This window comes from Telmatherina bonti, assembly GCF_933228915.1.
Source record: "Telmatherina bonti genome assembly, chromosome: 24".
In the NCBI taxonomy this organism is placed as follows: Eukaryota; Metazoa; Chordata; class Actinopteri; order Atheriniformes; family Telmatherinidae; genus Telmatherina; species Telmatherina bonti.
In genome coordinates, this window is record NC_136633.1 from 27,696,703 (window position 1) to 27,709,028 (window position 12,326).

Genomic DNA, 12,326 nt, shown 5'->3' on the forward strand with positions numbered 1-12,326 from the left:
TAGTATAGTATGTGTCACAACACAGCATTGTATGTGTGAAAATTTCATGGTATGATAAGTGTCATAAAACGTCATAATATATTATGTGTCAATAAAGTGTCACGGTATGGTATGTGTCACGACAAAGTATTGTATGTGTGACAATGTTCCTAGTACAGTAAGTGTCATAAAACGTCATAGTATAATATGTCTCAAGAAAGTGTCATGGTATAATATGTGTCATGACACTGTATTGTGTTTCTAAAAAAGTCATAGTGTTGTATGTGAAATAATGTTAACAACATGAAAAACATAACACTGTGTCGTGACACATACTATACTACGACATTTCATCCACATACAATACTGACTTTTTTTTAAAAAATACAAGACTGCGTCATGACACATACTACACTATGACTGTTTGAGACACACAAGACTATGTCTTGACACTTAGTATGCTATGACGTTTTCTGACACATACTATTCTGTAACATTTTTTCACATACAATAATATGACTTTTTGGTGACATACAATACTTCCTTGTGACATATTCTATGCTATGACATTTTTTCACATAAAATACAATGACTTTTTGACACATACAACGCTGTGTGGTGACACTCACCATGCTATGACACTTTATTAACACATACTATACGATGACATTTTTTTAAACATATTATACTGACATTTTTCACAAACAATACTATGACTTTTTTATACATACAATACTGTGTCGTGACCATAGACTGTATATAAAGAGATGGGCGGAGCCTCTGTGACGTCACCCATAGGTTTCTGTAGAGCTGAATTGAAGCTCGGTTGGCGGTTCCTACAGTCGCCATGTTGGCGGCGTCATGCGCATCGTCCCACCTGGAAAATACAATGACTTTTAAAAACACAATACTGTGTCATGACACATTCTATAATTTGAGATTTTTTGACACATACTATACTATGACATTTCATCCACATACAATACTGACTTTTTTTTTAAAAATACAAGACTGTGTCATGACACATACTACACTATGACTTTTTGATATTTACAATATTGTGTTGTGACACGTACTATTCTATGACACTTTATTGACACGTACGATACAGTGACATTTTTCACATACAATACAATGACTTTTGAAAAACACAATACTGTGTCGTGTAGGGTTGCAACCTGTCCCTTAAAATACGGAATCGTCCTTTAATTGACAGACAAATGATGCATCCTGGATTGAACCAGTACGGGACGCAGTTTGTTCTGTATTTTCACAACTTTCCAACAGCCTACACATGTCGGTCACACACATCAACACTCAGTCTAAAAATAATTGATTAAATAAAAATATAGCAGCCAGTAAAAATGTTCTTTTGGTGCAGAAGCTGGCAGGTCCAGCCTTCTCGCCTGTTGGACAGTCACGGTTGCCTAGAGACAGACATGACTCATGCACGCTTCTCAGACGACCTGCATCTGTTAAAAAATGTCTACTGTAGCCTACCTGGTTCTCTGCCTAGCTGAAAATAAAAAAACACAAGTAAAACAGATGTGAAGAGAAGCGGCTGCAGCGTCAGTGAAGATGTTTATAAGTCAAATTCTACAAGGTGTCAGTGACTGTTCAGTCGCACACGGTGGACTGTCCGATATCTAACAGCATCAGGAGAACATTCATTTATTTGTATACTGTAGGCATATAACTCAGGAGGACGAGCAGTCGTCCTTCAACTGGTAAGTTGGGGGATCGAGTCCAGGCTTCCCCTGACTAAAATGCTGACGTGTCCTAGGGCAAGACACTGAACCTCAAACTGCCCCCTGATGTGCCTATCAGGGTATGAGTGTGTTGGATGTGTGTGTGAATGGGTGAATGTGACAAGTAGTGTAAAGCGCTTTGAGTGGTCTGCATGACTAGAAAAGTCCATTTACCATATAATTATATTAGCCAATATAAATACCATATTTACCCATTAAAAACATATTTTCCATGGATGAAAAGTTAATACGCACAAAAATATATATAGCCTAGCTATAGGAAACCTTTACTTTTACATGCATTTCCTGCATTAAAACGTTTAGAGCTTCATGTTTTTAAGGAAACACTTTTTGACATACAATACTAAGGCTCTCCCTTAGAGATAGGGTGAGGAGCTCGGTCATCCGGGAGGAGAACAGAGTAGAGCCGCTGCTCCTCCGCATCGAGAGGAACCAGTTGAGGTGGCTCGGGCATCTGGTCAGGATGCCTCCTGGACCTCCCTGGTGAGGTGTTCCAGGCATGTCCCTCTGGGAGGAGACCCCGGGGAAGACCCAGGACACGCTGGAGGGATTATATCTCTCGGCTGGCCTGGGAACGCCTCGGGATCCCCCCCGCAGAGTTGGCAAATGTGGCTGGGGAGAGGGAAGTCTGGGCTTCCCTGCTTAGGCTGCTGCCCCCGCGACCCGACCCCACGTCACAGGGGAAGCACTTGTAATTATGCACATGATGTACATTATAAACGCAATGAAGATATACATATATTTAAAAATACATACTTTTTTTTGTCTTGAGATTTAACCCTTTCATACACCACAGTTGCCACAGTGGACATTATTGTTCAGTGATGGACTGGATGAGCAGCCTTAAGTTGAACCATTTTCACCGGATCATTACTCCAAGCATGACCTCTGAAGAATGGATCAGGTTTTCAGGTCTTTCACAAAACACAAACATATTGGAATGAAAACAGCTTTATTGAAAATTTATCAATATAAAGGTCAGTGTGTATGTTTTACAAAAACAGTACAAATATGGAAAATGTGCAGACAAAGGCCCATTTGAGTCCATGTACATAGATGAGTGATCATCGTTTCAGACCAGTCCAGTCCGTCTGGCTTTGAGCTCCTTTGTTTAGAATTCAGTTTAAAATTCCAGATTTTATCTGACTGAAAGAATATTTTTTCTGTGTAAAGGAAAGTTTGAAGTGAACATGAAATAACCATAAAAATACAACAAAGGATCCAGTGTGCAGCATGAGCAGACGTCTTTCCAAGCAGATGACGACAAGCGGCTGTTAAATTGTTGTGGAAGCCATTCCTGCCAGCATTTATCGGGTCCTGCTCTTTGCTCCAAATGGGACAAACTGAGCTAAATAAGTAACGTTCTTTTCTGAAAAAGCTTTACAAAAAATTAAAACCAGTTCATCTTGACCTGGTATCCTTGAGGTCCAAGTGTTTGGAGTGGCAGCTGTGCTATGGATTTTTTACAGCATACTGTTTCCTACTTTCTTTCTGCGTAATACTTCCTTGTTATCGGTTTGCAGCACCAATGACATCTGTTCTTTAAAGATTTTTTTTTTCTCATTGCACAATAAAATTTAATTTTAGAAATGAGCTAAACTGGCTTCAGATTTTCAGGCTGTGTTTTCTGAGCCGCCTGTGGAGATAAAGAAAAGTGGAATTAGATTCCCACTAAACATGAAGCCTGACTCAGACTTTGTGTCGGTCTGGTCCGGCTCACCTGTCTGGCCGCCTCCATCAGGGCTGCTGCCTCCGCCTGGCCCGTCTGCTGCACCATCTTGTAGAAAGCGCCATCTTTGTTCTGCAGGAGGGTGAAGGGTCGGTCTAATTCCTGGACGACGCCGCCGTCCAGCACCTAAAAGGAAGATGTTTAGTCGCAGACTACGACAAGGTGAAGCATCAGTTAGAAGGGCGACTCACCAGTATGCGGTCGCTGTCTACGACGGTGTTGAGGCGATGAGCGATGGTGAGCACGGTGCATTCCCTGAACTTGTCCCGGATGGTTTTCTGGATCAGCGCGTCCGTCCTGAAGCAAAAAAACAGGTTTAAAGAAAAGCCGCCGAGCTCCGTGTGACTCCCGTGTAGCGGTTCCGTCTCTGGGGTACCTGGGGTCTACGTTGGCCGTGGCCTCGTCGATGATGAGGATGCGGTTCTTCCTCAGGATGGCTCTGGCCAGACACACCAGCTGCCTCTGACCCACGCTGAAGTTGGACCCGGACTCGGCCAGAACCGTCTCCAGCTTTCCAGGCAGCTCCTCCACCACCGCCTTCAGCTGCACCTGGATCCAACATGGAGGACAGTTCAGCCAAACCAGGAACCAGTGGCTGAACTCAGACAGGATCAGTCGACACTCACCTCTTCCAGAACTCTCCACAGGTCTTCGTCGGTATGCTGGTTGAACGGGTCCAAGTTCTTCCTCACAGAGTCTGTGAACAGCACCGGGTCCTGCAAGGAAGTTGGTTTATTCAGCAGTCTGTCACACCTCTCGACTTAAGGTTCACAGCATCTGATGTTTGACTGCTCTGCGGAAACGCAGCCTGATCCTTCTGAAGGAGGCTGCACGCGACAGGTGACATAATATCTCGCCCTGCCAAAGTCAACAGAGAAGGCAAAAAGCCCAAATCTGCAGCGCTGCACAGACAGACGGCGTTGCTGAGGAAGGAAACTTGGACCTGAAGGAGCCAGAATGTAAAACTTATTAACCCTTTCTTGATCATTTTCACGGATTTCTCTCAATGTTTTGTGTAATTATTGTCCACCGTGTTGCAGCTACAGGCTGGAATTTTACCTTATTTCGACTATCAATCGAAGCAATACGACAAACCATCATTGGAAATTGGTTTTGTTTTTGGAGAAGTCTCGAATGGAGGCTGTTTCATTTTTAAATGTGTTGTGTGGGAAGTTACAGGTTTAGCGCCACTAGTGGCCAAAAGTTTCACAGTCCCTTTAGTCCGTTTGTGTACTTACAGATGTTCTGCATTGTTCGGAATGCAATGTCCTGATATTCAATTCAATTCAACTTTATTTGTACAGCGCCACTTCACAACAATGTTGTCACAGGACACTTTACATCCACATCATTTCAAGCCAATTCATACATATCCTATAATAGAAACCAACTGATTGCATCGAGTCATGACTTGGATCCAATCCCCCATCCTGAGCTGCACGCGGCGACAGTGGGAAGGAAAAAACTCCCCTTTAACAGGAAGAAAACCTCCGGCAGAACCCGGCTCAGGGAGGGCAGCCATCTGCCTCGACTGGTACACCACTTCCATCATGCACGTCAGAGCTTAGCTGAGGCAGTGTTGGTGCTACATGCACCAAGTCTGCAGACCGCCCCAGCAACCGTTTTAAAAATGTTGATCGCGACAAGTTTCGCAACTTTTTCTGGTGGTATTGACTTTTGGAGACCGACGTGAAAGCATGTTGCATTTCACATTCTGAAATCAGTGACAAAATATCGAACTTTTTCAGAATATTCTAATTTTCTGAGATGTACTTGTCAAATGATGAATAACAGAGATTTATTAATAGCATGTTTAACTGAAATCCCTCCCCGAATAAACAAAAACTGAATTGCTAGTTTAGCCTTTTTTAAAAAAAAGAGACTGTTTAAGTGATTCGTATTGATGAATAATGACTTTTTTTTAAGTGTTTTTTGTACATTTTTGTGGTGAAGGTCCCCAGAGGAAGAATCATAAAAAAATACAGATCAATACTGCTGATAATGTCTGACATATCCAATACATCCTTATATTTATTATATGTAAAATAAATCGATTTAATAACTAATCACGCTGGCATTAAAAAGGCTTGAAAGTCAAACTTCTTGAGCAGGTATGAGGATGTCTATTATTTTAAGTGATTTAATAAAAATATAATAAAAATACATTTTTTCTGCTGTTATTTTATATGTGGATATTTTTACCCACAAAGGTCACCAGAATGCTGTGTAAACGATTAAAGCCCAGACTTACTGGGTTCTGGTGAACATACCTGAGGAATGATGGACATCTTTTGGCGCAGATCATGGAGGCCGATGTCAGATGTCAAAATACCGTCGATGTAGATTTCTCCCTGAGGTTCTGCCAGGCAGAACAGAGTTGAGATGAGAGAGCTTTTCCCAGCACCAGTTCTCCCAACGATACCGACCTGGTGCAGGTTGGAAAACAGAGGATTCAGAAAGTTAAACCTGTCTGGCTTTAAGAAGTCCCAGATACTTAACAAATAACTGCAGGATTTTCTAGTTATTTCTTGTAGAACATTTTCTTATTGGTTTCCATAAATCTGAACCAAAACGCATCATCAACCCTCTAAGATGACAAACCAGAGGTCATCCTTCACCTGAAACCATCGATGTGCGAGTTCGGCCCATGTCTGCTCCATAACGTACGTAAACAGACATGTCAGTTTCAAACGTCGTACTGCGTCTTTTACATTACCACTCAATGAATCCACTAGGTGGCAGTGCTGAGTTCACGTCTGTGACGCCGGTTGTTAACAGTAACGCACCGCTATAAAGTTGTTAAAACCGTCCAAAAACACCAGAAGAAGAATTAAAACATTGGGTACGGTTACATGTTTTTTTTTTAAATTCGGAATTAATAATTCAGAATTAAATAATTCGGAATTAACTTATTCTCTTACGAGTTTACATGAAAATAATAATTCTGAATGAAAGTTTACATAAAACATTTAATTCCTCTTCAGAGCGGCGGGTCGGGAAGGGTTCTGATTGGACAGAGGGTGCACGTGACGTATGACGTATACAAAGTTGTCTCCCTGCTTCTCGTCTTTTCAGTCGTAACTTGTAAAAACTACATAATAAGAACCAGTTTCGCCGCTATTTTTATAATAAATGTGAAGTAGCAGCTCAATACCAGCATACTACTTCACTTTCTGCAGCAACTGAGAAGGAGAAGAGAGATAGACCACCGAACACGGGAGGTAAAACAACGCACGTCATCGGGACAGGACAAGGTAACGAGCATGCTCAGAACGACCGGAATTAACTTTAACTAAGAATTAAATTAAATGAAGGTTTACATGACAGAGGAATTAAATAGTTCGGAATCAAAATGTGAATAAACCAGACACTTACTTTGGAATTAAGTTTAATTCTGAAAATAAATTAGCATTAGGAATTAAGTGTTTACATGGTCGTTTTTCATCAGTTTAAACCAGAATTAACTTTTATTCTGGATTAAACAGGAATTAAAACTCCTGTGTAAACGTATGGATTGTTTTAGCTGTTCTCAACTTCATTTGTGTCTTTTCGCGTGCGGTTTCTACGTCTTCCTCTTCTTCTGTGGTTGTGTGTCAGCTACGTATGTATACAGCTACAGTATCAGTTTTCTGTATCAGCTGACAGATAGCTAAAACTGTAAAACTGAACGAATTACGCCTGACACCAGGAGACAAAACTCGGTCCGTCTGCATGTCCGTCTTCCGCGTCCAACATAAAAATTAATTTATTCTCATGTTTTATTGGACCGGACTAAAGTTCTGGTAACTTTGTCGAGTCAAGGGCTAATTTTTTATTTATTTTCACGTATTTCGGGTTGTTTCAACCTGTATGTCTCACTTTCACAAACTTCTTTTCTTTGTCCCTGCTCAATCAGATCAAGCCTTTAAATATTTACACCAATGGAAATAATAAAATTTTTACCTGAATTTTTCCATAAAAATCTATGAAATCAAGAAATTTATTTAAATTTCTTTGATTTAATTTCTTTTTGCTTTTTAAAACGTTTCGTATGAATTTGCTATGTAAATTCTTATCTTTTTAGATTCATTTTATCAGTTAATTTGCCTTTTTATTTCTGTTTATTTGTTATCTTTATATTCTTGTTTCTTTTTCTTTGTATTTATGTTGATTCAATTCAGCTTTATTGGAATAATACCAATTCACAAAACATGTTAAGACACGTTACAGAGAGCTACAAGTGTGTGTGCTCCACACACATTTTATTCACGTGTTCTTATTTTGGTTTGATGTTGAAATTTACTGATGAATGAAAGTTATGTGTTTGGGTTAACAGACGTGTGTCACCTTCTCGCTGGGTTGAATCATGATGTTGACGTCTTTAAGGACCAGCGGACCATCTGTGCTGTAGGAGAAGTTCACTCGGTTAAAGGACACCATTCCTCGGCTCGGCCAGTCGGGGGGAGGGCGCTTGTTGGTTTCCCAGGGTGCCTCGCTGTCCAGCTCTGTGTACTCCACCACCCTCTCCACTGATGTCATCTGTAAACACACAAAGTGTTTTCTGTCGTTCATCAACACCGACATCGTTTTCATTTAAACTGGTTTTATAATCCAAGACTAAAACCCTTTTCTGGCTGTTGGTTTGTTTTCAGACTGGAGTCCAGCAAGCGGAAACCTACGGCGGTTAAAAGTGAAGCCAATGTGGAGGTGCATAAAACTGCAGTTCCCCCTTCATCCACTAGGGGCTGCAGAACAAATCCCCATGTTAAAAAGATCAACTTCAAAACAGGAATAAACATGTTCACAGCAGGAATAAACATGTTTACAGCAGGAATAAACATGTTTACAGCAGAAATAAACATGTTTACAGAAGGAATAAACATGTTTACAGCAGAAATAAACATGTTTACAGCAGGAATAAACATGTTTACAGCATAAATAAACATGTTTACAGCAGAAATAAACGTGTTTACAGCAGGAATAAACATATTTACAGCAGAAATAAACATGTTTACAGAAGGAATAAACGTTTACAGCAGAAATAAACATGTTTACAGCAGAAATAAACATGCTTACAGCAGGAATAAACATGTTTACAGCAGAAATAAACATGCTTACAGCAGGAATAAACATGTTTACAGCAGAAATAAACATGCTTACAGCATAAATAAACATGTTTACAGCATAAATAAACATGTTTACAGCAGAAATAAACATGCTTACAGCAGGAATAAACATGTTTACAGCAGAAATAAACATGCTTACAGCAGGAATAAACATGTTTACAGCAGAAATAAACATGTTTACAGCAGGAATAAACATGTTTACAGCAGGAATAAACATGTTTACAGCCTGGTTCAAAAAATCCATTTTAGGTTTAACAGGTCAGGTTTACCTTCATGACAACTGTGGGAGGAGTGAATTTTTTTCTAATTTGCCCGTTTAAAAGTAATTTAATCTCACATTTAGGGGTGTGTCCTTTTAATTGACAGGTACCCGATCTCCCGCTTCAAGTCAGAAGAACGTAGAACAACCGCGGTTTTTAGCCGGTTAACAACGTGACTTAGCTTTAGCCCGCTTACCTCCGTTAGCTGGTTAGCTCCTGTTATCTCCGGGTTAGCTCGGTTAGCTCTTAGCTACAGAAAGCTCGGAGTTCGCTGGATGTCAATCATCCACCATGACGCTCACAGCCCCCCCTCTTAGCTCCGCCTCTTTGCCCATATTTGTATTTTCTGGGCAAGACGACGCGCACCGAGCTTCAATTCAGCTCTTCAGAAGCCTACGGGTGACTCCGCCCATCTTTTATATACATTCTATCATCCAGATGTTTGCTACGCCTGGAAGCAACTAAGCTAACATGTAGCATAGCAACACGACAGGGAGAAACTAGGGTTACTTTACTCCACGTCAGGACTAACTTTCCCATCCCTGGGATTACTTCTTTCGTTCTGGGATTACTTTGTTCTGAAACGTCAGCGTAATCTCACACGTCTCATCTTTCTTTTCAGATCAAGTTTATACACGCAGCTTTTATACTTGTGAAGATATATTTAATTTATTTTGGATTGGTCATTTCGGACAGAAAGCAGATTAAACCGGCCTCATTAAGAAGAGTTTAACCTTTTGTTCGGCTCTGAATTCCATGGTTTGATGTTGAGCCTGAGTCACTGTGGCTGAAAGGCCTGATGACGGGCTTTAATCACGGGAAAATGAAGGAATATTCTGGCAGAGTGGAAAATATCTGAGAGATGCTGGAGGAACGTTCACATGACTGCACACTGATGTTACACTTGCTAATTCCCTCGACTTTTATCATGTCATGTGCTGAGATGCCATCAACCGCTGGTAAGCTGGTTCATTACGTCTCTTTAGAGAAGTTTCCTACCCACCCAGCTCTTACACAGACCCACGCATGTCAGGGTTCAAGGCTTTGTTTGCTGCTCCTCATGGCAGCTCAGTTTTAAACACTTCGTCAGCAACACACAAACACTGACATGACTCAGGTCTCAAACACCTGCAGCCGATTATTTTTGTTGATGCTGGAAACTTGATTTCCGCCCGTTTCATTGCTTTTAATGTGCCATGACCAGATCATCTGGGAAGTATTAAACCCTGGCAGGGAGAAGTTTTAACAAATCTTACCATGTTCTCCACCTCTGCACTCTGTCTCACCGTCCACTGGAAGTTTCCCACCAGGGTCACCGCGTAGGTCAGCACCAGGCCCACCTGTCCAGCCTCCAGGCCTGGTTAAACACCATGAGTTTAGATTATTGACTTTGGTTTGGCTGAAAAATGGGCAGTGTGGGCACGATTCCTCACCGTCTCTGCATATGATGCAGCCGAATGTCGTCAAGGTGATGAATATGGAGCAGATGGTGTCGAGGCGAAGGGCAAACCAGCGAGAGGTCATCAGGAACAGAAACCATGCCTCTGAAACAAGACAAACGTTCCTGAGATAAATACTGACCCAAAACCAGCCGGTTAGGTTCGATGTTAACCGTTAAAAGAAAGCAGCGAACCTGAATGCAGGTCCTGGTGGGCATCAAAGGCTTTCCTAAACCTCTCCTCGGCTCTGAAGGCTCGGATCGTCCACAGACCCTGAAGAGACGAGGACAGGTGGGAGAAGACGGGACTCCGAGCTGCAGCGAAGGAAAAAATAATGAGAAAAATACAACAATCAGGGTGTTTGAATCCGTTTCAATCAACCGGAATCCGCCGTCTTACTGATCGCCTCGAGGCGTTTGACATCGCGCGACGTATGGAGGTAGTAGCGTCTCAAGTAAAGAAAGAACAGCAGCAGGGGGACGACAGGAATGAGGATGAGAGGGATGACGGACGCCGCCACCGCCACAACGCCGGCGTTCTGTAAAAATAACTGAGAAAGACGCGACACATTGAGTGTCGTTAGCTTCCACAGGATCTTCTTCCCACAGCGAAATCCTACCTGGTAGAAGTCCACGAAGGTCATGGGCAGCATGGAGTCCATCTGTCCGATGTCTCTGGAGAACCTGTTGAGGATCCTTCCTGCAACAAAACGTCTTTCCTTACCAGCTGGATCAACTTTTCCTTTAACTCAGAACTTAGGAAAAGGTGACTGTTGCTCACCGATAGGATTGACGTCGAAGAAGCGAACATGCGTGCGAAGGACAGCGTCGAACATGCGATTGTGGAGAGTCTGAGCTGATTTCACCAAGCCGTGAAATATGACTAAACTGCGGACATAACCGAAGACCACGGCTGCTGCTGTCAGACCTGCAGGTGGAAGCGTAAATAAAAACATCCACACGAAGTTTTAAGGTCTTAAGTTTGGGTAAATTCAACCAAAAGTAACCAAACTGTGTGTAAAACTACATCTTTCGTAGAAGTATTTGATCAGTAGTTCAAGTTCAAATTTATTTATATACATATTTATACAGCAGCCCAAAGTGCTGAACAATGAAGCAACAAACAATCCACAGTTTAAACTTAAACACTGCGCAGAAAAAAACAAATAAAATCTGTCATTAAAAATGAAAAACTAGAATAAAAGTAACTCAATAAGTAAGTAAGTGTAAAAGTAAGTCAGTCAGTAGCAGCTGATCAAATACACCTGATTGAATGATCATCATCATCATCACCGTTCAGATGTTGAAACGTTTTTTTTTTAACTATTTCATCCGAGTGTCAGAACTTCAACATTGTTTTACTCCAAATTCAGCCTCGGTCCTTAACTTCAGCCATTCGCTCAGCAAACGGGCCTTTTCTGTGTTTGAACCTTTAAATGTTCCTGAGTGGGTCCGGGCCACACCCACTCCAGACCCCTCTCAGGCCTTGTCCACATGTAGCCGGTCTCACAAAACAAAGATGCTTTTGTGACGGGGTTCTGTCTGCTGTACAATGACGTGGCGAAGCCGCGGCTCCTTCTCTGAGCCTCTCCAAACCCCACAGAGCAGCGATATTTACAGTGACCAGCCAGCTGTTTACACTCTTTACAGGTTTGTATTTACAAACCATCAATCACTCTGCGTCAGTACTCACACAAACCTTCTCCGATTAACTCCTCACTTCCCACCCGCTTCTGCTCTGAATGAGCGTCTTAAAAACACCTAGACCCCCCTCAACAATATGTAGACAACATAGACAAGCAACATAGACATTCCAACAGGTGAACATATAGAAAACAGACATAAAACTTCACATGGAGTATGCCGCACCGCGACATACTCCAGCCATATAACCCAGGTAAACCCTTTAACCCAGCTTGCCGTAGCCCCCCGGCGGATGTAGACGACACTCCGGGAAGTTTTTCCCAACGTAACCTGCTCCCAGTATTGGCGGCGAAACTATGACGGTGTGCACCCCTACAACTCTGCTCCCTGGCAGGTGGCATG

At 42.0% G+C, this 12,326-nt stretch overlaps 1 protein-coding gene across 1 annotated transcript in view; it reads right to left on the reverse strand.

The window, feature by feature from the left end:
* Positions 1 to 3,085: 3,085 nt before the first annotated feature.
* LOC306773714 (ATP-binding cassette sub-family C member 4-like) overlaps positions 3,086 to 12,326 on the reverse strand; it is a 60,011-nt gene continuing 50,770 nt past the window's right edge. The window contains exons 19-31 of the mRNA XM_079263611.1: positions 11,062 to 11,208; positions 10,901 to 10,980; positions 10,681 to 10,831; positions 10,476 to 10,595; positions 10,276 to 10,386; positions 10,099 to 10,199; positions 7,804 to 7,995; positions 5,748 to 5,903; positions 4,104 to 4,193; positions 3,854 to 4,026; positions 3,669 to 3,774; positions 3,469 to 3,603; positions 3,086 to 3,384 (exon numbers count right to left, since the gene is read on the reverse strand). Of these exons, the coding sequence (XP_079119737.1) occupies positions 3,343 to 3,384; positions 3,469 to 3,603; positions 3,669 to 3,774; positions 3,854 to 4,026; positions 4,104 to 4,193; positions 5,748 to 5,903; positions 7,804 to 7,995; positions 10,099 to 10,199; positions 10,276 to 10,386; positions 10,476 to 10,595; positions 10,681 to 10,831; positions 10,901 to 10,980; positions 11,062 to 11,208 (1,604 nt within the window). The 3' untranslated portion in view covers positions 3,086 to 3,342. The remainder of the gene's footprint in view (positions 3,385 to 3,468; positions 3,604 to 3,668; positions 3,775 to 3,853; positions 4,027 to 4,103; positions 4,194 to 5,747; positions 5,904 to 7,803; positions 7,996 to 10,098; positions 10,200 to 10,275; positions 10,387 to 10,475; positions 10,596 to 10,680; positions 10,832 to 10,900; positions 10,981 to 11,061; positions 11,209 to 12,326) is intronic.